Below are 23430 nucleotides of genomic sequence, written 5' to 3' on the forward strand. Positions count from 1 at the left end.
TTATCCCTTTTCTCTTTGTAAACGTGATGCCAGGGACTGCCGATGTCATCTTGACGCCAAAAGGAGAGTAAAGCTGAGGACAGAGCCCATCCACCAAGAGGGAGAGCCCACAGAACTGCAGAAAAGCAGAGAGAGTGGAATGCCACAGTGTATAGTATCCCTATCTCCCGCTTCTTTGGGGGTTTTCTGCAGAAGCATCCTAACCCATGCAATAATCACGCCCTGGAATGTTCTAGTCAGGAAATTAGGAAGTGTGAATGCGTTAGCATGAGAAATGAGAAATGTGTCAGCATGAGAAATGTGTCAGCATGAGAAAAATTACACGCACAGGATGTCCCAGGGACAGTGTGTCTTTTGTTAGGGAAAGCTTGGCCAAGGACATTAGCAAGTAGGAGGACCAACGTATAAAATCCACACCTGGGGTGAGACGTGAGGGCAGCTGCAGAGGCCAGCACAAGGCACAATACCTTGCCCACGTTGTCGCAGGGGACTCAGGGCATCCAGATTTCCCGAGGGAGGACACAGAACAACAAATCCACTGTAGCCCGTACCCACTTCCTCCTCTGGGTGCCAAGAAAATACTGCAAATGGGACCTTAAGGAAAGAACTAAGGAAGACGTTTCCGTACTTGCTTTGCCTTCACACTCCCATGAATGGGTATTTATGTGGATCTTGTGTGGGTACCCATCTTAGCTCTCCCATGGGGAGAAAGAAAGAGGACAGGCCATGAACAGGTTGAAGGGGAGCCAGTCGTCGTATAAATTCATACAAGCCTTTGAAGATTGAAGCCTGCCCATGAAAGTGATGACCCAGGGACTCTGCTCCCCAAAGATGCCAGTCTCTATCTCCGTAAGCTCCCCACCAGAGCCAGATATTCCTCCAACCAACGGGAAGTCTATCTTGCTCTAGGAGACTCTAAACTTGTGGGGAAAGGAGGATTTCTACAACAACCTGGTACTCAAAACCAACAGGTCTTTTTAAAATGCTTATTGATTGGATTCATTGTAGTGAACTCTATGTGGTTCTAGAAAATTTCATATTTGTAATATTCATATTTTACATCTGATCTGATCAAATGCATTTTTCTCTACTTGTTCAGGGTGAAAGTAAGCACTGTCAGAACAGCTGAGACAGCTGTACCCATGTAATATTTTAGTCTTTCTAACAAAGTATTTACAGTACAATACTGTGATCTGACATGATCAAAGGGTGTCAGCTCTTTGATTAGAAACAACAAAAGAGCCAACAGATGATACCCTTGGAAACGTTTGCACATGCATCCATCTAGTGGGGCATGGAAGAGAGGAAGAGAGGCATCACTGCGCTGATAACATCCAGCAGCACCATGTACACAGTGGGAAACTTGGTTCCCAGATGACCGCCGTTCCACTTGGAGGGCATAAGAGTTGTGCCCAGGGCTTGAAAAGCTGCATAAAAATCTAATTAACTAGTCATGAGAAATGCATTAATTGCTTTGTCCAGCATCAGCAGAGACCTGCTGCTGTCCCTCATTTTTCAGCCAGAGGAGGGAGGACACCGTGGCCTTTAGGGGACACTGGGGAAGGAGGTATCTGCCTAGTGCAGGCAGAGCTGACCCTGAGAACCAGTCACAGAGAACACGTTTCTGTGGAACCTTTACAGGAGATCGGAGGCTGGCAGCAGAAAAAGATGAATGTGCAAACAAAAATGGGAAGAGGAGAGGTACCTCCATGTGTTGATAAAGATATCAGTGAATACTGGAGTGAATGCCTCCCATATGATTACAAGCATCCTATCTGGAAAGGACTTGATCTTTAAGTATATTCCAGTCTTTTCACCCTCTCATGCCTACTCTATTAATTTTTTGGCCTCTTTTAAATAACGGGTTTACTGAGATATAATTCACACACCTACAATTCACCTCTTTAAAAGTGTACAGTTCAGGGCTTCCCTGGTGGCGCAGTGGTTGGGAGTCCGCCTGCCGATGCAGGGGACACAGGTTCATGCCCTGGTCTGGGAGGATCCCACATGCCGCGGAGTGGCTGGGCCTGTGAGCCATGGCCGCTGAGCCTGTGCGTCCGGAGCCTGTGCGTCCAGAGCCTGTGCTCCGCAGCGGGAGAGGCCACAACAGTGAGAGGCCCACGTACCACAAAAAAGAAAAAAAAGAAAAAAAAAAGTGTACAGTTCAATGACTTTTAGTGTAATCACACACAGGTGCAACCATTATTGCAATCAATTTTAGAACAATTTCATCACCACCAAAAGAAAGCCATACCCCATTAGTAGTCACTCTGGTTTCCCTCCAACCCTCCCAGCAGGAGGAAATAACTAATCGACTTTCTGTCGCTATGATTTGCCTATTCTGGACATTTCACATAAGTGGAATCATACAGTATGTGGTCTTTCTTAGCTGGCTTCTTTCACTTAGCATAATGTTTTCAAGGTTCATCCTTGTTGTAGCACGTATATTTTATCCGTTTAAAACAAATTTCTCTACAGCTCTCCCTGTTGAACTCTAGCTTTACTGCTTATGTTCCTTGAGTGTTCACTATTCACTCCTGAAAACTGCTTGTGAACTACCAATCAAGTTTAAAAAGAAGTCCTGGTTCAGAAAAGTCTATGTAATTTTTCTGGGAGTCTCCTATTGCAACTAAATGCAAATAATCTGTATTATCAGTTTAAAAAATACTAATTTTCTAAAAATCATTAAAGGCACGCTGCTAATGTGAAACAGTGATGGAATTTACATCACTTACAGAACTGATTTACCTACAAGAGATAAAAGAGGGACTATAGCGGCATTCCTTGGATAGACTTGGGATACTGACATATTCATTTACTCAACAACTAGTTATTGAGTGCCTACTACATGCCAGACACAGTTCTAGGCACTGGGGATTGACTGAACAAAACAGACAAAAAATATGCACCATCACGGAGCACGTATTTTAGTGATATGTGATAAAATCATTTCAAGAAAGAAAACCAAGGGAATAATAAGCAGGAAATTCAAAGTAGTGGTTACTCTGGAGGGAGGACACGGAAGGGGAGGGTGGGACGAATTGGGAGATTAGATTGGACATAAATACTCTACCATGTGTAAAATAGACAGCCAGTGGGAACCTTCTATATAGCACAGGGAGCTCAGCTCAGTCCTCTGTGATGACCTAGATGGGGGGGATGGGGGGGATGGGGGGGATGGGAGGGAGGTCCAAGAGGGAGGGGATATAGGGATACATATAGCTGATTCACTTCGTTGTACAGCAGAAACTAACACAACATTGTAAAGCAATTATACTCCAATTAAGAAAGAAAGAGAGAAGGAAAAAGAAAGAAAGAAAGAAAGAAGGAAGGAAGGAAGGGAAGAAAGAAAGAAAGAAAGAGAGAGAGAAAGGAAGACAGAAGGTGGGGGAGGGAAGGGAGAAGGGAGAAGAGAACCCAGGAAGATGCAAGGGAACAAAGTGTTTTAGGTTGGGTGGTAGCTCTCCTTATGTGAGTTACCTTGCTGTGCTTTGTAACTTGCATGTCTATTACAGATATTCATTTGCATATATTAATTATTACATCAAATTTGATTTATAAAAGAGCCACTCCTCTGGATTGGAAAGTATAAACAGTGATGTGCCTTTGGATGAGAGATTTGTCCAGGCTCATTTCAAATGTTTACGGGAATATGGGATGCACAGTGAAGTCTCACACTGAGTGGAGAAATTCTAAACTGGTGGGATTACGCTTCAAGATTTTGAAAGGTTGTTGAAGAAGAGCAAAATAATACATTTAGAAGAGATTTTTCCAGTTATATTAGATGATCATGAACTCTGCATCATCAACTTATCACCCAGGAAAGAAATCTATGGAGCATCTCTTAGAATGGGAACTTCATGAGACCAGAGACTTTTACATTTTGTTCACAAATTTTCAATTTTCAAGTTTCTTTCACAAACATATTCCCATTTGATTCTCACAACAGGTATTATTAGCCCATTTCATGGATGAGAAAATGGAAATTCAGAGGGGGCCAAGTTAACACAGCCGTTGGTGCTAGTGTTTGGGCCAGATCCCCAACTTCACAGCACGTGATACATGACACATCACCCTTGAAGTCCAGGGTTCAAATGAACCCACATTTATTTACAAAGCCAGGAATGGATGTTAAAAATAAGTTTCAGAGAGTTACATTCAAAGCAATAAAAAGAAATACAAGTCCACTCTGAGGACAGAAAATGGATGGAACTCATTACTATAAGAAGAAGCACAAGCTAGAGCTACATATGCTCTCAGAAACATGTTTACATGAATTCCTGAATGACAGATTTACACTCAGTTATTTATGAAAAATAAGATATCTGCAGGGCATCTCTTCCCTGAAAGACTGCTGTGCATTTTTACAAAATACCCCTTAATGTTATTCCTGGGGTTAGAATATAGAACCAAATAAGTACGGTGGCAATTATTATGTTCTTGTGACAAATTACATTGTCTAGTTCCAAATCATGTCTTCCGTTCATAATTCCCTAGGATTTGCTGTGGTTATGCTCCTAATCTGAACCTGGTATTATTTCAAGAGAGTTGACAAAGCCACTGTCAATTGCTTTTTCCTCTGAGGAAGAACTCACATTTGCTTTAAAAAAAAAAAAAAAAGAAATAAAAGCACGTGGGTTAGTTTGGTCGCTTAAAACAAGCATAGGGCTCTCACAGGGACAAAGTTCAACCCTCAGGCACATCACATAAGAAAAAAAACCCCTCTGTGCCCAGGTTACTGACAGTACCTTCAACCCTAAATATGGATCACAAGGGAGATAACCAGAGGACACCTGATTGAACTCACCAGACCCCCAACGAGAACTTAACTGCTCACAGCACTTCCTGAAGGACACATCATAATGCTCTCTTTGCATGTGAAAGTCAGCAAAATAGTATTATTTACCCAATAAACACGGTTTTACAGTCTCACTGTCTGCAGGGACAAACACTGTAGAACAAAATGGCTAATTTTTCTGTAATAAAATGAATTTGAATGAGCAACTTAAATCAATGTTAGGCAGCCAAATTATGTGTATTAATATCTACACATCATTAGCAAAATCCCAAGTGAATTTTTTCATTACCGAAAGTAATGCTAGGCTTGACTTTTCACTTCCCTTGATATTAACATACATTTGGTGGGAAATAACTTTTGTTTGAAACCCAATCCACTTTGGCTTTCTGTGTATACATATACACATAAACACACACATACAGACATATACCACGCATGTACATGCGTGTATACACATATGCATACTCATGGCAAGAAGCTTCAGGTCAAGAGAAAATGTGTTCCTTATTCTCTCAGCTTCTCTTTCCAACTTCATAGCATTATCGCACGGCAGGCTTTCTTTGGAAAGAGGGGTATACATAAAACTCACAAGTAAATATGTAAAGTCTAGAACTATCGTGAAGCAAAAACCAAAAAAAAAACAAAGCACAAAACCTATATAAACAAGAATCTGATGAAACTCCCAGTTTGTCCCTCTCTATAGTATTTCATTTCAAAGTCACTGTACAGACCCAGAAAAATGAAGGATGTCTCTCAGTGTCTGAGACTAATCCAAAACAGGGACTTAAGAATCAGGGCTGAACTGGACCTGGGGGGTGGGAGGGAGGGTAAGTTTCTGGCTTGGAAAGTGGACAGGACGGCAACCATGAGAGCCACTGAGCCAAGCAGCAGGGATTCTGTGAGAAAGGCTAGAACATTCTCACTGGAGTTGTCCAGACCAGTGCTGTCTAATCCAAATATAATGTGAGCCACATATGTAATTTTAAATATTCTGGCAGCTACTTTAAACATTTTAAAATAAGTTTCTTAAAATATGTTTTCTTTTAACCTAATATCCAAAAAATGTTATCATTTCAAAATATAATATAACAAAGTTATTCATGAGACATTTTACATTCTTTTTGTTTTGTACGAAGTCTTCAATTCTGGTGTGTATTTTAGCTTGCAGCCCATCTCAGACTAGCCACATTTCAAGGGCTAAGTTGCCCAGGTGGCTACCATATTGGACAGTGCAGGTATAGGTCTTGAGAAGACCCTTACAGGTCAGTGTTGCAGCCCTCACACTCTAGTAGATGCTGCAGAAGATTTACCCCCAAAACCATGCTCCCTGCTTCCTGCTTACTTGCTGCCCCCAAAATTGATCTTTCTCAGGTTTATTCCTTGGAAACAAAATTATTTAAGAAAAAGCACTTTACATTGTTAGAGTGGCATTATGTGAAATAACTAAGAAGTGCTAGGTTTCCTTTCCTTGAAGAAGATAGTGTTCAGCCAGGACTGAGGGTAGTCCTCAGGGCAGTGATGGGGCATGATGAAATCTAGGTACTGGGCCTCTGAAGAGAAAAGAACTATGTAAGGTTATCACCCAAGTGATTCTGTGATTCATACTGCCTGAAATTTGTGATCTGAATCATGTCAATAAAGAACAAGCATTCATGCCACAGGCTTCTGGCTAGTGTGGTTTCTGAGGCCACTGGCCTCAACATCCACCTCTTCCTTGACAGCTGCTTGACACTTGAAAGATACTCTCCACCTTTCCATTTTTTTGTTCCACTTGAAGATGGTAACAGAAGTTCAAGGAGGAGGGCAGCTTCCTTTTCGTAGGAACTGTCATGTTCCTGCATCTTATATGCACACATTTCCCCCCAATTAAATGTGCTGAAAATTCCAAAAGCTAACTTTATTTTCCAAAAACCAGTGCATTTTCTTTGCCCTGTATGTGGGCTTTTGCAGAAGCAAAATACTTCTAGGCAAATGGTTTGCTGATGGCCAAGTTGGCAGAAAATCTCTCTTAAATAGCATAGCTTAGATATGCCACTAGCAACCTCAGTCCACACATTCACAATTTCCCTATTTTATTTATAATTTTGGGGAAGAAATGCAGTTATAAGATCCAAACTTCTTCTGGATATGGCATTTTTTCCTCTTGGAGGGTGAAATTACAACTCACTGTGGGTTTATTTCAAAAAGAAATGGAGCTGCCATTAAGGAAACTACAGACCATTTTTTAAAAAGCTTGAATCAAACTTCAGGACTAGCAGTGTTTATCAACATTTTAATTACTCTTCCCAACATTATATTCTAGCTGTCATTCCACAGTTTGCCTCAAAGTTATGAAAAAATTACTTATGAAAAGCCAATTTGCAGAATTAGTAAAATCCAACCCAAGCAGCACAAGGAGCAAACACAAGAATGGGTGAATACTTTATCAAATTTTCTATCCTTAGCTAATTAATTTTACATTAGTAAAGTCCCTGTCTTAGAACTTCATACCCTGTCTACAAGTGTTGCCCAACAGAATCTTTTGCAGAATGGTGGAAATGTTCTATTTCTGCGTGGCCTAATATGGTAGCCACTAGCTACCACAGTAGTACCATGTGTACTACTAAGCCCTTGAAATGTGCCTACTACAACTGAGGAAATAAATGTTTTTAATTTAAATTTAAATAGCTACATGTGTCTAGTGGTTACCATATTGGACAGCATAGCTATATATAGTTAGGGCAGACACCAGATCACTTAAGTCTCTGTCTCTGTTGACACAACAGCCTTGAGTTCTAAGGCCCGTCTAACATACAAAGCGCTTTATGACCTCTTTGTTGAAAATATTAAATAATTAAATAGAACAGCCTGTATGAAGCCAGACAGAAAAAACATCTGCGAGAAGTTCTCTAAGGATGATAACTACTCTTTAGGATGAGCCAGGAAGGAGGATGGAGAATGATGTTCTGGAAACGTGGGTCCTAGACTACAGTTCAGCTCTAGCCCCACCACCAACTAGGTGAGCGGCACTGGGCAGTTCCTGGAGTTCTTTGGACCCTGATTCTCTTGCTTATACTATGCTGGCATCTTCTAAACAACCTCCAAGGCCCCTCTATGGTCCAAACCTACAGTGAAAAGTCAGATCAATCCAGGTCGGGAGAAAAAAACCAACAATTCTCAGGCAGAAATTGTTGCGTGTGTTCTGCCTGACCTGCTTCTGTAATTTCAGCTCCTTTATGCTTTCACTTAAGATATAAGCTAAGAAATAGATATTCTGCTGCCTGAGGATTCAGAATCTGGGAGTTTCATGAGATGATAACAGGACTTGATATGCTCACACAAAATGGAACGCTTTTGAAATGCCAGTGAAGAAAATCAACTGAATGCTAAGTAGTACTTTTCTTTTTTTGCCTAATTTTTTTCTTTCACTGAGAAAATTTTCAAACCTTTAGAAAAGATGCAAGAATAGTACAATGGATACCTATATACCCTTCACCTTGCAAGACTATTCTCAAGTATAGATACTCACAAGTCTAATATCCTGGGTGTTCACTCTGAAGAGTAATGACGTGATAACACCTCCCAGTTCGTATTGCTGGTGAGAATAAGCTTTGGTCAGACTGAGGTGAGGGTCTGGCTAACTACTGAGGGCAACAAAATAAAGCACAAGTATGTAACTATATTTTCTCTGTCAACCATGAGCATGGATTTCAGCGGTAAACTCTAATGTCAGCAACTTTGTAAATAGATAGAAATGAACCAACCCCTTATGTTTCAAGAGGGAAAAGCATGATCTTTGAAATTAGGAAGACTTTGCTCTAATCCTATCACCTCAAATCCAAGCCCCATCCCTCTCTGAACCTATTTCTTTGTTTACAAAATGGGATATAATGTCTGCCTCAGAGAAATATTGCGAAAATTGTGTGAGATAATGTAAACAGAATGACACTTAGCAGCCATTCAGTAGTGTTAGTTGCTTTTACAGTTTACTACGCATTTTCCCAAACAGTACTTCAGGAATGACAACCCCATGGGATAAATTTGTCAGATATCACTATTTCTGGTTTACAGCCAAGAGAACTGAGGCTCAGAGACATTAAGGGAAGGAGACAGGGAAAAGAGAACTGGCCTCTAATAAGCAGGCGTGCTGGCCAGGTCTGTAGAGGGGATGCTTCTATCACTTCTGTCGATGCTCATCTCAGCTCCAGAAACAGACTCTCACAACTGCAGTTTGCAGCGAGGCATTTAAGGTTCAGAGGGGCTAACTTCACCAAAGACCACATAGCTAGATAGTTGGTTTCGTTAAGTATCTGGTTAAAGTGCCTATGTTAAGGGTTGAGGAGCCTTGGTAAAGGGTTCAAGGGCCTTGGTTAATGGTTTAAGGGTCCTGGTTAAGGGCTTAAGGGCTCTGACAGAGGATTTAAGGGCTTTGGTAAAAGATGTAGGTGCCCTGGCTAAGGGTTTAAATATCCTGGTTAAAGGTTTAAATGTCCGGAATCTTCTGATTCCACATTTATGGCTCTTCCTACAACATCTAACGAAGACACATTTCAGAAGGTGGGATCTCTCCCCAGCTCAAGGAAGCAGACTGTTTCTCCAGATCTATTTGATTCTTTTTTTTTTTTTTTTTTTACATTGGAGTATAATTGCTTTACAATGTTGTGTTAGTTTCTGCTGTACAAAAAAGTGAATCAGCTATATGTATACATATATCCCCTCCCTCTTGGACCTCCCTCCCACCCACCCCTCATCCCACCCATCTAGGTCATCACAGAGCACAGAGCTGAGCTCCCTGTGCTATATAGCAGGTTCCCACTAGCTATCTACTTTATACATTGTAGTGTATATATGTCAATCCTAATCTCCCAATTCATCCCACCCTCCCCTTCCCCCATGTCCACCCATCCATTCTCTACATCTGCGTCTCTATTCCTGCCCTGCAAATAGGTTATTCAGTATCATTTTTCTAAATTCCACATGTATGCATTAATATATGATATTGGTTTCTCTCTTTCTGACTTACTTCACTCTGTATGACAGACTCCTTCCACATCTCTACAAATGACCCAATTTCGGTCCTTTTCATGAGTTAGTATTATTCCATTATATATATATATATATATATATATATATATATATATATATATATATATATACATACACACACCACATCTTCTTTATCCTTTCATCTGTTGATGGACATTTAGGTTGCTTCCATGACCTGGTTATTGTAAATAGTGCTGCAATGAACATTGGGGTGCATGTGTCTTTTTGAATTATGGTTTTCTCAGGGTATATGCCCAGTAGTGGGATTGTTGGGTCATATGGTAATTCTATTTTTAGTTTTTTAAGAAACCTCCATATTGTTCTCCATGGTAGCTGTATCAATTCAGATCTATTTGATTATGCCAGGCAACTGGCATCTAGCCTCTCTCCTCGACAAAATGCTCTCCTCCACAGGCCCACCAAAGGCATGGGGTGATTGGCGGCCTGCATAGTGAGTGGGCGATATCTCAATTCCAGGAATCTGATCAATGTCCCCTCTGACCTGAGGTGATGATGACATTTTAAATAAGGTTATTAATTGAACACCTTTCTTAGAGAATGTCTATGGGAACTAAGACATTGGATGATTGAAAATAACACTTTAAACTGTGGAGGTGATACTGTGAATGGGCTGAAGTTGGGTGACTTTGACAGGCCAAACTGCTGAAGCAAGGCCATGTTGTCATTAGGCCATACTCTAAAGACTATATTAGAAGACTGGTCCCCACGATGGTGTTCAATTAGTAATAAATGAGGGAAGAAGCATGTTATTTGCACAAGCAGCTGGTGGATGGCTCTCCCCCAGTGCACACATGCCATCTTCAGCCTCAGACCCCAGTGGACAGCCACACGGGTCCCCTGGCAGAGCAGACTGCATGTGGGTTCAGCACATTCCAACTGGGTTTTCCTCTAGCCATGGAAACTTTATATAAACCTCTGCTTTCGTTTGTAACTTTGAGACACATGAGTGTGTTCTGTCACACCCACCAGCCTGCACCAGAGATGGAGGTGTCCATCTTGATGCTCTGACCAGAATCCACGTGAGAACAGTAGCTGCCTTTCCCACTGAGCAAGTGGAAGGAGAAGCAGCAAGGTGCTTGGAGGACTAGGAAACTATTAACAGTAAAGTAGACCAAAGGCAGGGTTTCTGAAAACATCTCTAAATAGAAATGTGACCAACATAATAACTGATGAGAAAACCAAAAGGGAGAAAGAAAGAAAGAGACAGAGAGAGAGGCAAGCCAACCATTCCTTTTGAAAATTCAATGACATATTTTAGGAGCCATGAAATGTGAATACATTCATAAAAGATAAATCATGGGTGAATGATAGCTGGGTGCTATTAATCTTATGTCTATCACTCAGTTCCTTTCTCTTTCTTTATATCTAACTATCTTGGCAGGAATCTTAACCTTCCGGCAGAAAACGCTTTCCCAAACCATACCAAGATGACACTGCTCATGTATAGGTTTTCCAATCCTAATGTCAGGTTATTTTCACCATTATGTGAAAACAGGAGACCCTGCAGAGCAGCAGAAGGCCCTCAGCAGGACTGACACTCAGGCCAAGCCCCAGGAGGCAGTGCAAAGAACACATTGTTCAGTTAAACCCCACAGAGACTGGCCTCAGAAAATATCTGGGGTTTGCATCCCCCAAAAGTTGAACAAATGTCAAGGTCATTCAAAACTCTTCATAGGGTTAGTGGGAGTGGGGGGGGGGCATCTGGAGTTTTAACAAAAGTACACAAATCAGTGGGCCTTTGTCAAACACTGCAAACAAGCTGTCATGCTTAAGAAGAGCCTCCTTTTCTCTCAGATTTTATATCACTGAGTTCATCTCAGGTACCACAAAGTACAGTGAAAATCTAATAAGTTAAAATAAGCTGTGGAAAGGTCACCAGAAAAACAGCAAAAAACAATATTCTTCAACTGAGTGAATGATTTCTCTCAGGGGATTGACTTTTAGATTGTGATTTTAAAAATATTTGCAATGTTTCTGAAATCGCAATTTTTTTGTGCACACGATTTCAAATAAAGGTGATCAAATCTTCCTGCCGTTCTAGGTGACTGAAATTAAACTGCCAGCAGTTATCACTAAAACAAAGGTAAAGCTATTTTGCTTACACATAATTGAATGTTTCTGAAGTCTAAAGGACTAGAAGACTTCTCAGTGTGAATGTCTGTTTCAACAAAGATACCCTGTTTTGTAGTATTGGATCCATGGAGTTTCTAATTACACGTATATAAGTCTTGGCAGCATTACCGTAGTTCAATTTTGCCTTCTGCATCTAGGAATGTGAAAGATTTGTATATGCCGCTGGTTGTGACTCGCCAATAACAAGTAATGAAAATTCCTATTTATCATTTCTAGGATCAACACCAGTTTGACAGCAGAAATTGGCATTACTTACCTGGCACACAATTACTGTTGTATAGAATCTGGAAAAATAAATCCCTCAATCCATTCAGGAATGTTCTTTTCCCAATTACGGTTTCAATGACTCTGCACATAACACTGATTTTTACCTTTTTCTATTTGCATTTTAATTTCAAAAGTCCCTGTCAATATTATTTCTATAATACAGTGTGTTTATGTTTTCAAAATCTTAACAACTTCTTATCCCAGGAGTCCCTTTATTATTTAATTTTTTACTTTGTTCAGTTACTGGAAAACATCTCATAGCTTCTTTATCTATTACTTTACTTGAGTTGATTTTTTTCGTTACTTTATGAAATTACCCATTTGGTGATCACATGACTAATATGCAAAAAGTTCTTATTTCAATTATAAAAGCAAATCTAATTCATGACTATTAAGAGAAGTACTTTGCAAGTCAACCACTGTTTATTTCAGAATATAATCAAGTACCACAGGCTAGATTAAAAACTTAAGGATAGGGATTTTTTTCCCCCTGATTTAAAATAAAACAGGTAATCAAACCTTCCTGCCAACCTAGGTGCCTGTGAAATTTAATCACCAGCAGTTATCATTAAAACAAAGGCAAAGCAATTTCTTTTCTTTTTTCTTTTTTTTTTTTTTTTTTGTGGTATGCGGGCTTCTCACTGTTGTGGCCTCTCCCGTTGTGGAGCACACGCTCCGGACGCACAGGCTCAGCGGCCATGGCTCACGGGCTCAGCCGCTCCGCAGCATGTGGGATCCTCACGGACCGGGGCATGAACCCGTGTCCCCTGCATCGGCAGGCGGACTCTCAACCACTGCGCCACCAGGGAAGCCCCAAAGCAATTTCTTTTACACATAATTGAATATTTCAGAAACACATTTCTAAAGAGTTCTCAGAAAATGTATTTAAAAATTAATTTTAACCTGATTATTTCATCTGTTGTGACTCAGCTGGTAATGTAGAATAAATGAGATGCTTGGGTAATGTGGTCCAACAACAGCAGGTAAGAACATATTCTCAGGAAAATCAGATAATTTTGAGCTTAATATGAGTAAATTATTAGATTTTTACTCTTCACACAAATCCATCCAAACCTAAACCTCCCAGAAATAGAGGCTATTCCTCTAAGAGAGGTTTAACCCATGGTATTCTATTCAAGTTCACCTCTCCATATCCTGGACCCTACAGAATCAACCATTCCTTTCTCAGTGCTCAATTGCCCAAGTATGTCCTAAGGTACTGGAGAGCTGTGCCACTAAACCCATTGCCACCTGAGCAGAAAGAAACTGTCCAGAGAAGAGGAACCACCAAGAAAACAGGTCAATAGCCCTAAGGAGGGAGTTGAAAATTAGGCAATGAACTTCCCTATCTCCAGGTCTTTGCCTAAGATCTTACCTCTTCCTGAAATGCCTTTCCCGCGCTCTGCTTTTTGAAAACATTCCACTCATCCTTCAAGGCTCCACTCATATGTCACCCCTACTGACCCCTCACAACTGAGGTCATCACTCTCTTCCCTGCACTCTCCTCCCCATAATTTATTTTATCAAAATGGAAAATAGATTGCTATTTGCTTGTCCATCTCTGCTGCTGGATGGAGAGGAAAAGGATCTTGACGCATTTTTCTATTCCATACACTTGGGATTATGCCTGAAACCTAAAAGAAACTTAATAAATGCTTGTTTAATGGAGCTCAAACCGCAAGACCAAACTTAACATGCAAGGTAAGAGGCAGACTTGATGTGTGTTGGACTTATTTCTGTACCTAAAGTCTGAGTCAGTGAGAGCTTTCTTTTTCATTCCTCCAAGGAACAAACTTTATTCACACCAAGCACTTATTTAGTGCCACACCCTGTGCTAAACGCTCTATACACGTTATCTCACTTAATCCCCATGACATTCTTATGAAATAGTTCCTGTTATTAGCATCAGTCTCATTTATCGATGAGGAAATTGAGGCTTGGAGAAGTTAAATAACTTACCCCAAGTTACCCACTGCTGGAGCCAAACTCAAGGACAATAATCCCAGAACTTCAGAACTTGAAGAAATCCTTTAAATTATCTTCCTCACTTAACCTCCTTGAATCTGATGCTTATAACTTACTGCCTGGCACATAGTAGGCCCTCCAAAACGGTGATTAATAGATTGATGGAGTGTCCTAATTTTTCAGACTCTGGCCTTTGCCTGAGAGAACCCAGCTGCCACCACAAACAGGCTCTATTCTTTCCTGCCCAACACCTCCCACAGGTGTGAATTGCTTGTGTCACCTGAATTATTCATGATCCACACGATGGTGAGCTTAAAAAGAGAATGCTGGCTCTCAAATTTTTCAAGACAAAGTGCCTGATTAATTGGTGAATTAGCCAATATAAGCTCATGGCCCATGGTTGAGTCATACCAAAAAATATACCTCTGCCCACTTTTTGAATTTAAGCTTTCGCAAAATTTTCCAGTTTCCATTAGGATTTAAAACAGTGGTAACTAAAGCAGAAAAAAGAACCATCACAAGCACCTCTAGTCTATCTACAAAGCAATTAACATCATCTAAAGCTTATACTGTGCTGCTTCAAACCCATGTATTCTTCCTAAGGCTGAGTTAGGTTTTTCAATAACATTCCTTAAGCTTAAGGAGATCTTTCACCAAGATCTGAAAATTCAGATGCCACAGCATCTGTAATTTATACCTTCAGTAAATCATGTGATAACACTGCCTTATTGTCCTTTATCCTTTCTTCTTTCCCTTCGTCACCTCTCCCCCACCAGTTCATTTTCTTGTGGGCCATTTTCGGAGAGGGATAACCATATGCTAATCATAAGCTAACATCACTGTGTTTTAAATTCAATGTTAGTCAACCAAAATGAACTGAAAAGCAGCAGCAGTGGTTTGGGGGTACTAAAAATAAGCTGTAGCATTTGCTGAGTTCTCAGAATTAAAACCACAGGCGGTCAACTTGTTGCTGCTCTTAATAAGATATGACTGTTCTGCCCCATTGGTTGCTACTACCAGAAACTTCAACTACATCGTACACATAACAACACTGTGCTTTTCATTAGTTGGCAGTGATCAAGAAAGGAAGTGCTATTTCCCTGGAACTAAAACCTGCCAAAAAAGATAATAAATGGCTTTCAAGTGATCACCTTGTTCCACGTCACAACTGCACCTTAGTCAAATCACCTTGCATTTATGATTTAATTAGTCACACATCTAGAGATATGGTTCCTTAATGCTTGGCTTGCTGTCCAATGCCTCCAACAAAGTGTTTCTTCTTGTGAGTTTAATTTTTGGGTAATAATTTAAAACACACACACAATAGGAATTAATACAATATTGATATATTAAGCATTTCCATTAGGACTTCAAGACCTTCTTGACCCATGAATGCTGTAAACTACACTAAATGTCTTATCAGCTAACCCTTTAGGGTTTGTCATTAAAGTTTTCAATGACTAGCGAAGTAGAAGAATTCTACCTAATGCATCATCCTGATTAGAAACCTGTCATACTCAGAATCCAGTGGGTCTGCTTCTATTGATTCCTACTCCTTCAGATTCATTAGCAATTTGTTCTCTTCAATTAGACCCGCTGTTCAACGTAGAAAAGCTGAAAGAAGCCCTTCCTTCCTCGGCCGCACTTGAAAAAAAAAAATATGTATGCCTGGAAAGTAAAATCACAGAACATATTCCAAGAGGCCACAGAGGAAAATCACACACACACACACACATACACACTTGCAAACGGGCAAATTGTCAAAGGCTGGCTCGACCTCGCGTCCCCTAACTCGCTTCGATCAGAACCAGAAAGAGAATTACCTCTATCTCAAACCCATACCCCAAGCGTGGGTCTCCACGGAGCTAATTTCTGAAACAAACAAAGAAAATCAAGTCTGCGAGAAGCGAGGGTTTGCTCCCCACTGCCTTGAATGTGGACATCCCGCGGAGCGGGCACCCCAGAGCTAGCGGGTTGGGGCGCCCAGCGTCACCCTAACCTTCCCCGCCCCGCCAGCCCGGGTTCCAGCGGCGCCAGAAAGTGCGAGCCCGCCCCTACCCGGTTCGCTTCTCGCCTGCTGCTCCCCAAATCTCCAGAACCCCCGCGTCTGCACACTAAGGGCGCCCCGCTCCCCCACCTCTGCGCTGCCAGACGCCAGGCGCGGAGGTGCTGTGGGCACCGAGGGTGCTAGCCAGCCAAACAAGTGTCACACCGGCCGCCTGCCCTCACCCCGGGAGAGCGGGCAAGACGGCCACAGGTAGGCTCTCTCCATCCCAGAGTGCGGGGCGAGGGCAGCGTGCGACAGACCCAGCGGGGCAATCGCGCCCGACGGGCTGAAACTCACCGGAGGACACCGAGGAGCCGGACAGGCTGGAGTTGCTGGACGCTGCCATCTCCGCGCGCCCCGCGCGACGCTGCTCGCTCAGCCGCGGTGCGGACGCCGCCGCCGCTGTCCTGGCCCGGCAGCTCGCAGCCTCCGCGGCCCCCAGCCCATGGCAAAGTCCTGGGGACGCGCAGAAAGCACCAGCCTCCGGACTCTGCCTGCACTTCCTGCTCCGCCAGATGACGCGCTGCTGCCGCCGCTATTTATTTGTGGTTTCCGTCACTCTCGGCGCCTTCGCACGCTTTTCTGCGAGTGTCGAGGGTAGGTGGGAGCGGAGGGAGGCCGAGGGGCGGCCGAACCAGACGAATCGTGCCTCCAGCTGAGCCCCAGCTGCGGTGCGCGCTCCCCAGCGCGCGGCTGGGACCAGGGCGCCCGGGCGGCCCCGAGACGCCCCGCCGGCTCCCCGCACCCTCCCCCCGGCTCCCGCCTCCCCGGCGGCACTTCAAGCTGCCCGGGCAAAGGCGGCGGGAGACAGACAGACAGAGCGACCTCCCCCTTCTCCCTCCTCCCCAACTCCGCTCGCGCGCACACAAAGGAAGGAGAGGAGACGCGGGAGCTCGGGGGCTGGTTCAGCTGCCGCGGGCTTGACAGCTCCTGCGACGGGGGCTGGAGGGGGAGGCTGTGGGCTGCAGGGCGGGGCGACACTGGCCCGGGGAGCCGGACCCCGAGGTGCCGGGGAAGCCGCTGGGGGGCGCGGGGTGAGCATGGCTGCGGTGCGCAGCGCGGCTCCAAAGGTTTGAGGGCGACCGGGTGTGGGGCGTGGGGGAAGGTGGCGGGACTCGCGACGCCCGCTCGGACTCGGGAGCAGCGAGACAGCCGGGGTGCGATCCAGAGGGCGAAGGCGGGGTCACTAAGGACACGATGCTAGGCGTAAGGGGGCCTGGGATGCCAGAGCGGCTATGGAGCGCTCCTTGCACTCCCCTCCAAATTGTCCTTTGTCGCTCTGGAGCTGAGGATTCCTGCCCTGCAAGAAGGTGCGTTTCCTAAAATACCCTCAAAACACCCGGCAAGCCAATCCGGCTGCTCTTAAGTACCCCAGCCATGGACAGTGCCCGACGGGTCCACTGGGCTTTTGAGCTGGGCCTTCAAAGAAATAGAGACGTTCCAGATATGCCATCAGGCCCACACAAAGCCGGGTGTCAAAGAAAAAGAGGTTCTCACACTGCAGTCTTGCAAAGGATCTTCACAAAAGACTTAAGACTTAGCAGCAGGTCCAATTGTGCCCTTTCTGGATAAGGAACTACTCAGGTGTGTGAGAGAAAGAGACTCTGGCACAAGGTGTGTACTTTACTCCTGTATTTAAACCTAAATTAATTTCACTGGGAGGAAATATCATGCAGATTTTTTAAGTCTATTTCACGCTCCCAGCAGGGTAATCGGTTCTTTCATTCCTGAAGCCACAGAAAACTGTGAAATTTGAACAGAAATTGTTAGTTCAAAGGAAAAAGCAAACATTAAAGGAATGAAAGTACTCTCATTATGTAGCAAAGTGGAAATTGTTCACATTGTGGTTGTTCAATTTTTAAAAACATGGTTAAAAGGACATAGTCAATTTAAAAATTATCAGGAGTGACACAGGAACAGCAGCCAATCCTAGGGGGTCCACCTCAACCAAGCACCTAACACACAGTGAATAATAAATGTTGAATAATCACAGTATGCACCCATGTCACATTTTCTAGTTGATTTAAACTTTTTTTTTTTTTTAATTCCCTCCAGGATGCCATCCCAGTGTATGTTCCCAATAAGGCTCTTTTTTTTTTTTTTTTTTGCGGTACACGGGCCTCTCACTGTTGTGGCCTCTCCCGTTGAGGAGCACAGGCTCCGGACACGCAGGCTCAACGGCCATGGCTCATGGGCCCAGCCGCTCCGCAGCATGAGGGATCTTCCCGGACTGGGGCACGAACCCGCGTCCTCTGCATCGGCAGGCGGACTCTCAACCACTGCGCCACCAGGGAAGCCCTTGTTTTGTTTTTAATGCAGCTTGCAGAATAGTTGAGGGCTCTGGAGCACTCTCCAGTCACATTGGACTGAGTCCTCCTGACACTCATCTACATGGAACTTGAAACATCCCAGCCTGGTATACGGAGACCCAAGCACCTCCACTCCGCCCCCCTTCCATTCTTCTTCTTCTTTGTGTAATGCAGCCTTGATGCAGCTTTATGTGGAGCCCTTCAAGGACATATGGCCCATCACAACCTTGACCTCTCTGTCAGAATAGAATTCCTGTTTTTTTCAGAGTTCTCCTGACCAAAGGCATCATCTACCTCTCTGACTAGTGATCTGTGTATCCCTCCAGATCTTTAGCTGGTGGACTGTCTGACTTGGCTATGTCACCTAGTAGGGTTGTCTCCCTCTGGGCTTTGAAGGAGACTACACCTGGATTCAAACTCTGGTTCTGCCACTTATTAGCTATGGGACCTTGAGCAAATTACTCACATTTGCTGAGGTTCAGTTTCTCCACCCCCAACCAAACTCCTGATAATGTAGGGCGTGGTGAAAATTAAATGACATGAGATGTGTAAAGTCACAGTGTACCTGGTATACAGTTTGTGCTCCATAAGTGATTGTAAATTTTTTACTTGAAAGATGGAATCTATGATTTGAACAACTTTGGCTTTCTCCACTGCATCTGGAGATAACTAATCAGCAGTGACCTGTTCTACCAGGGGAAATGCTCATCTTCGGCCCAAGGTTTGTATCTTTCTTGTCCCAAATCAAGAAATATGCCAACAGGTTTCATCACTCAGAAGTCTCACAAAGGGATGTCAAATTCTATTTCTGCAGTTTGGATGATGATATCTACCCTCATAGAGCTTTACAGTCCTTAGTTAGAGAAAGTAAAGCATGGCCCTGTGAAGTAGATTATTTTTTTATTCCCAATTGACAGATGAAGGGACAGAGGGACACTTGCTGTGAAGGCATTACCCCAAGGCACCCTGTGTACAAAAGTAGAATAAGATGGAAAATAATTTTTTTTCCACTGGGTCCAGAGGTCAGAAGAATACAAGACCAACAAATACACTTGCTGAGTAGAAACGGGATGACTGGGGAGGCTTAGCTAATTGGTAGGAGATGGACGGAAACTCTGAAGTCCATTATTTTGAAGAACAAAAGGAAAGCTCTAGGTTCAGTACTAAAATCTGAAAGTTAATCAATAACTTGGATTGTTAAAGTCATAACCAACAGAGAAAACTCAGCAGGCATGATCGCTCACCATCAACTTAGTTTCAGAGGCTTAATGGCTCGCTGCTACTTGCAAAAATGTTTAATATCAATATATTAGCAGAAGGGAGAGGAAACAAGATGCTAACCTCCTCAGTAGGCTCAGGAACCTGTTTGTGGACCTTCCAAAGCATTCCTCTAAATGAAGCAATAAGAAAATTCATTCATATATTTTATTCACTCATGTACGGCCTTATTTCTAGGTAATGCCTATCTGCTGGTAAAAACGGAAATATTGGTGCTACAAAGATCTTAAGTCTGTTTGAGAAGTAGGGATTTTTTAAAGATATTTCTACCTTCTTTCTTCAAAGAGTAAAGTACTTATGGGATGAAAGGAGTCTTGATAACTTAGTCTATTTAGGCTTAAAAATTACCATTTTGTTTTAACTTAGCATTCATGCTTAGCTTAGCATTTAAAGCCTTCCCACCTTCCCTTTCCAAACATATTTCCTGTTGTCCCTGTCACAAACGTAACCCTGCCTCACCTCGCCCCCTAACCGCTGGGGCTGCCAGCACTGGCCTTTTCCCATCCCTCCCTGCTGGACCTCCTACAGACCGTGAAGGTTCAAGAAGACTGTACCTTCTTGGGGAATCGTCCCTGAACCCCAAGCCAGAAATCGGCTCTCCTTCTGTTGAATTCCTTAGTCTTTTCTCTGCACCTCTCAAATGGCAGATGCTCTGTCTTGCTTTGGTCGCAATTGTGGAACATATTTGACCTCCCTACTTTACTAAAAGCTTCCTGGGGGGTAGGATCCTTGTCTGGCCAGCCTTTGTAGTCTCTACCATGCTTTACACGCAATAGGTGCTCAGTGGATATCTGTGGAATAAGTGAGTAAACCAAGGAACAAATGAATCCATGAATGGTTCTCATGTTCTCACACCAATTAATTTTCACATCAGTAGCTGTGACCACTGAGCAACTAGGTGATGAGTGACGCATCTGGAGCACAAAAAAGTTGACGGGCATGTTAAGGACCCACTATTTTGCTGTGAACAAGAAAAACTAAGATGGTGAAAACAAGAATAAATTTCCATGGAGCAAATGTTTGCATTCCCCACCCCCACTCCCATCACCAGCTGTTACAACTCCTGTAATTTATTGTTTACAGAGGCGCTCTTCTGTTACTGTAATTTGTTTATTTTTGCTTTACTGTTCCTTCCTTTGAAGTTTAAAGGCAGACGTGAAAACACCGAAGGGTACATGCGGCTGTTGTGGCTGGAGCTGGGCTCCCACATTTCAGGCACTTGGGGGTGTTTGTGAAGGTCATTCCTCTTCTCCTTGCTAAGCATAGAATGAAACATTCCTGACTTTCAAGATTAATCCAGGGGCCATCTTTCGGGAGAAGAGTGGGGCTATTTGTCAACTAGTTTTAAATATTTTATGGCAAATACTCTACTATAGAAAAGGGGTCCTTTTGCCATTAATTTCTCAACATAGATATACTCTTTGTTGTAGTGAGAAATATTTCCCTTTGCAGTTTAAGCCGTGTTTCTAATGCAAAGATACCTAGTCCTGTTAAAGAGAAAACACTGGCTCTTCCGGGGTAACGTCAGGTGTAACTAAAGGCAGAAGCTGAGAAACAGTGCACGTCCTCCGAAGAGGTGCGCAGACAGCCCAGGGCTGGGTGACTGGAGCAGACAGCTCAGACGCCGCAGGTAGCAGCCCAGCCTCTGAACAAAAGGAGTCCACACCTGGGGTGCAGACAAAGGAGGCCGCCTCGGCTACCCAAGTCCCAGTTCACACCGCCTGCCGCTGGGGACCCCTAGTGGCGACATGCCGCAAGCACAAGTGTTCCTGAATCTGAGATGCGGAGGGGTCCGGGGTAACACCGAGTTTCCCTGTTTGCCACTTAACTTGGGAGATCAGGCACACACTTATGGCATGGCTGTCAGCTACAACCTCTTTGACTTGAGAGAGAAGTGGGGAGGAAGAGAGAGACAGAGGTATTGAGAGAGAAAAAGAGAAATGAAGGCTTTTCTTTCTTTCTAAAGGAAAAAAAAAATCAGAGTTCAGAAATTCAGTGATAGAGTTCAAAAACTCATTGAATATGCATTCTTCCACAGTTCACCTCTGGCTTTGTTCCCTGACATTTTAGATAACAAAAATCTTTTCTACCCTCTATGTCCAAAGAGAAATCTAGGATAAACTAAACTGAAGAGAGCTCTAAGCCTACTCTGGGCAAATGTGTGCAGTGAGTTTGTTTTTCATGTCTTCTGGGGTACCTCTGGCTTTATGCTTTCATTATCGAAGTTTGCTTTCATAAAAGTATCAGATGGATTTGTTCTCTAACTTTTCACTCATTTATGCATTCACCACTTCACTCAGTGATGTTTACTGAGCACTCACCATGTGTCACGGAGTATGCTAGGAAGAAAGTATGCTGGGAAGAAAGATAAGAGGAAAGCTACATTCTTGCCCTGGGGCATCCTACAGTATGATGCCTCTCCTCCTCCCTGGAACATTTACATTTTAGCTGGGACAAGGTTTTAAGCTACAAAAATTATCTCTAATTGGGAATTATAGGTATTACCTATGCTGGTGGCAACTTTATTTTCAGCATTTTTTTTTAACAAAACATCCAAAATTAAGCCTTAAAGTCTGTTTCTAGATAATTGGCATTTTCTCATTCAGTTTTAGCTTGTCAGCTCAGAGAACTAAGCAGGATACTGTACTCTAAATGTTCTGTGCCCTCACCTCCCAGAAAAGTTCTGAATCAATATTCTCATTTCATTCCCTGTGGCAGCTACAGATTCAACAACACAACAGAAACAAACCTTTTTTTTTTTTTTTTTAAGGAGGGAGGGTAAGTGGGCATTGGAAGAAAGCTAACAGACACAATATCTGGGCCAACTTTCTGATATAAGAAAACATATTTTAGCCTTTTGCAAATATTCCAGATTTGTAAAACAAGGTATGAAATGATTCTGGAAAAGTTGAATGTGTATCTATGCAGTCAGACAGACCCAGATTTCAATCTTAGTTTGTCATTTATTAGCTGTGAGACCTTCAGCAAGTTACTTCATCTCAGTCTCCTGATCTTTAAAATGGGGTGAACAGTACTTACTTCAGAGTTTGTGAAGCCCAAATGAAACAACAGATGTAATGCAGCGTCTACCACATAGAAGCCCAGTTAGGAGTTCTGGGTGTCTATTCCTCAGAGCAAAGCACAGTGTGCTTACACCTATCTCTCCAGAGTAGTCTGGAAGAATAATGGTCTGAGGCAAAAGTAATTTTCATCTCTACCTACCACTCCTATGTTCCATCACTTGTGTGAGATTACATTAAGACAGGTGAGAGAGGCCTGGGCTCTGGAGATAAATCAGAGTTCAAACCCTGATTCTGCTACATATCATGTGGTAACCTTGGACAAGGAGCTTAACTTTTCTTATTCTTAGGTAAAAGGCAATGATATTAGTGTATGTAACGTTATTTTAGTACTCAATAATATTTATGTCCAGCTGGAGAGAGGGTGACTTTGCTAGGTGGAGAGTGTTTCAGAATCTCCAGGGAGTGGCATGTATAATATTAAAAGTTTTACTCAAGTCCTCTCTCTCCCTCTCTCTCTCACACACACACACACACACACACACACACACACACACACACACACAC

The 23430-nt window shown here is 43.0% G+C and overlaps 1 protein-coding gene across 4 annotated transcripts in view; it reads right to left on the reverse strand.

The window, feature by feature from the left end:
- CHN2 (chimerin 2) overlaps nt 1-17034 on the reverse strand; it is a 333762-nt gene extending 316728 nt beyond the window's left edge. For 2 of the 4 annotated variants that reach the window (XM_027102304.1, XM_027102303.1), the window contains exon 1: nt 16554-16977. In XM_027102304.1, the coding sequence (XP_026958105.1) occupies nt 16554-16602 (49 nt within the window). In that variant the 5' untranslated portion in view covers nt 16603-16977. Of the gene's footprint in view, nt 1-16553 lie in introns of all 4 variants that reach the window. The other 2 variants (XM_027102302.1, XM_027102307.1) reach the window with 2 other exon arrangements.
- Between the last annotated feature and the right edge of the window lie 6396 nt (nt 17035-23430).

Source organism: Aethalodelphis obliquidens, unplaced genomic scaffold (assembly GCF_003676395.1).
Source record: "Aethalodelphis obliquidens isolate GAN/ISIS:26980383/991018 unplaced genomic scaffold, ASM367639v1 scaffold5, whole genome shotgun sequence".
NCBI lineage: Eukaryota > Metazoa > Chordata > Mammalia > Artiodactyla > Delphinidae > Aethalodelphis > Aethalodelphis obliquidens.